Raw genomic sequence first — 1,711 nt, 5'->3', positions numbered from 1 at the left:
AAAAACACTGACTATATTTTGAAGAACTGTTCTCAGAGACTACCTTTTAAAAAGACTTAGTGATCATGGGGTGACCCAACTTTTTTCCTGGTAGCTTAACCTCTACACGGAACAGGAAGGAAAACCAACTAGTTTGCTCTATCACTTTCTTGTTGTTGTCAGAGCTATCTGCACTTTATCTAGTTTTTAAGGAAACTAAATGAAGGGACTAGAATGATGACTGCTGATTAGATGGGCCATGCGACACGGAACAATTTTGGAAGGCGTCGGTATTATTAGAGGGATGAATGTCCACTGAATAAGTCACAAATGTATTTGTTTGTAGTTTTCTGTTGCCCAAGTAACAGCAACATTTTCAATTGCTGCCGTTTCATTGTGTGCTTTCATAAAAATAAAAAAAAATCGTGATAAAATAATTTACCTGTTATCTTTATGCCTGAAAATGTTCCACATTAGGACATAAGTTAGGTTTTTATATTACGAGTCAATGTGGTATAAAATGTACTTATGAGTAAGGTGTGTTTATTCCAGGAGCACTGCTTGATGGGAATCAAGGGAACTGTGCGAAGGAGTACTGATGGCGACTTCATCCATGCCAATGTGGACATTGACTTGATTATTACTGAGGAGCCTGAGATGGGAAATGTGGAGAAACCGGTGGAGATCTTCCACATCATTGAGCATTTTTGTTTGGGTCGCAGGAGGCTGCACCTGTTTGGAAGAGACTCAACCATCAGACCAGGTGGGATAGTCAGACATTTATTGTAATAAAAATAAAAAAAATGTTAAAAATATTTGGATTCATGATTAAATTCTTTTTGCTCTTTTTGATTTATAGCTGATCTTGGTTATGTAACTACTATTTTTCTTTCTGCTTCCAGGCTGGGTGACTGTTGGTCCCACATTAACGAACACCAACTTTAACCCGGAGACCTACGCCTCACACTTCCCCATGCCCGACTCCCATTTATCTGGCTGCACAGAAGAAATAGAGAGGCTGCGGCCAAAATCACCTGTGAAACTCAAGTCGGACCGTGGAGGTGGAGCACCCAGAGGGGGTCGCGGGGGGCCAAACGCTGGGAGAGGCGGAGACAGAGGGAGAGAACGGAACAGACCCAATTTCCGTGGAGACAGAGGGGGGTTCAGGGGAAGGGGAGGGCCACATCGGGGGTTTCCGCCACGCTAGAATGATGAGTGATTGTTGATGCTCCTTTTTTGTGGTTTTTCTTTTACACAGTTGTTGTGATCAGTGAGAATCCAACAAACTTTTACTGGTATGGATCTTTTTAAAACTGCTCAGTTTGAATATTTTTGCATAGAAACTCTGTAGATTAGATTCAAATAATGTTTCTAAAAATAAATTTTTTTCACATAATGCTTCTGTATTTTTCTAGATTCTTTCTGTGTGATGTTTGTATTTATACACTTGTAAACTCAAATAATAACTCACCCAATCACATGGCAGCAACTCTATGCATTTTTGCATATCCAGATGTGACAATTTGCTCAAGTTGAAAGCAAGAATCAAAATAGAGAAGAAAGAGGATTTAGGTGACTAAATGTGGCATGATCTTTAGTTCATAATCAGATGAACTGGTCTGATTATGAACTGCTGATCTACAGGAGTTTTTGCATACAGCCAAACTTCTGGGGTTTGGTGGAGAATGGTGCTTGTATGAATAAATATGTCTTGATGGTGTCAAAGGTCAAA

General features: G+C 39.8%; 1 protein-coding gene across 1 annotated transcript in view; it reads left to right on the top strand.

The window, feature by feature from the left end:
- The window catches only part of mettl14 (methyltransferase 14, N6-adenosine-methyltransferase non-catalytic subunit), an 11,945-nt gene extending 10,561 nt beyond the window's left edge, over nt 1–1,384 (top strand). Inside the window, exons 10-11 of the mRNA XM_015034054.1 lie at nt 532–742; nt 882–1,384. Of these exons, the coding sequence (XP_014889540.1) occupies nt 532–742; nt 882–1,186 (516 nt within the window). The 3' untranslated portion in view covers nt 1,187–1,384. The remainder of the gene's footprint in view (nt 1–531; nt 743–881) is intronic.
- The last annotated feature ends 327 nt before the right edge of the window (nt 1,385–1,711 follow it).

This window comes from Poecilia latipinna, unplaced genomic scaffold (genome assembly GCF_001443285.1).
Source record: "Poecilia latipinna isolate Pla-1442-1.1 unplaced genomic scaffold, P_latipinna-1.0 Scaffold286, whole genome shotgun sequence".
NCBI lineage: Eukaryota > Metazoa > Chordata > Actinopteri > Cyprinodontiformes > Poeciliidae > Poecilia > Poecilia latipinna.
The sequence above is the reverse complement of the archived record's forward strand: the minus strand, read 5'-3'. Positions and strand labels throughout refer to the sequence as shown.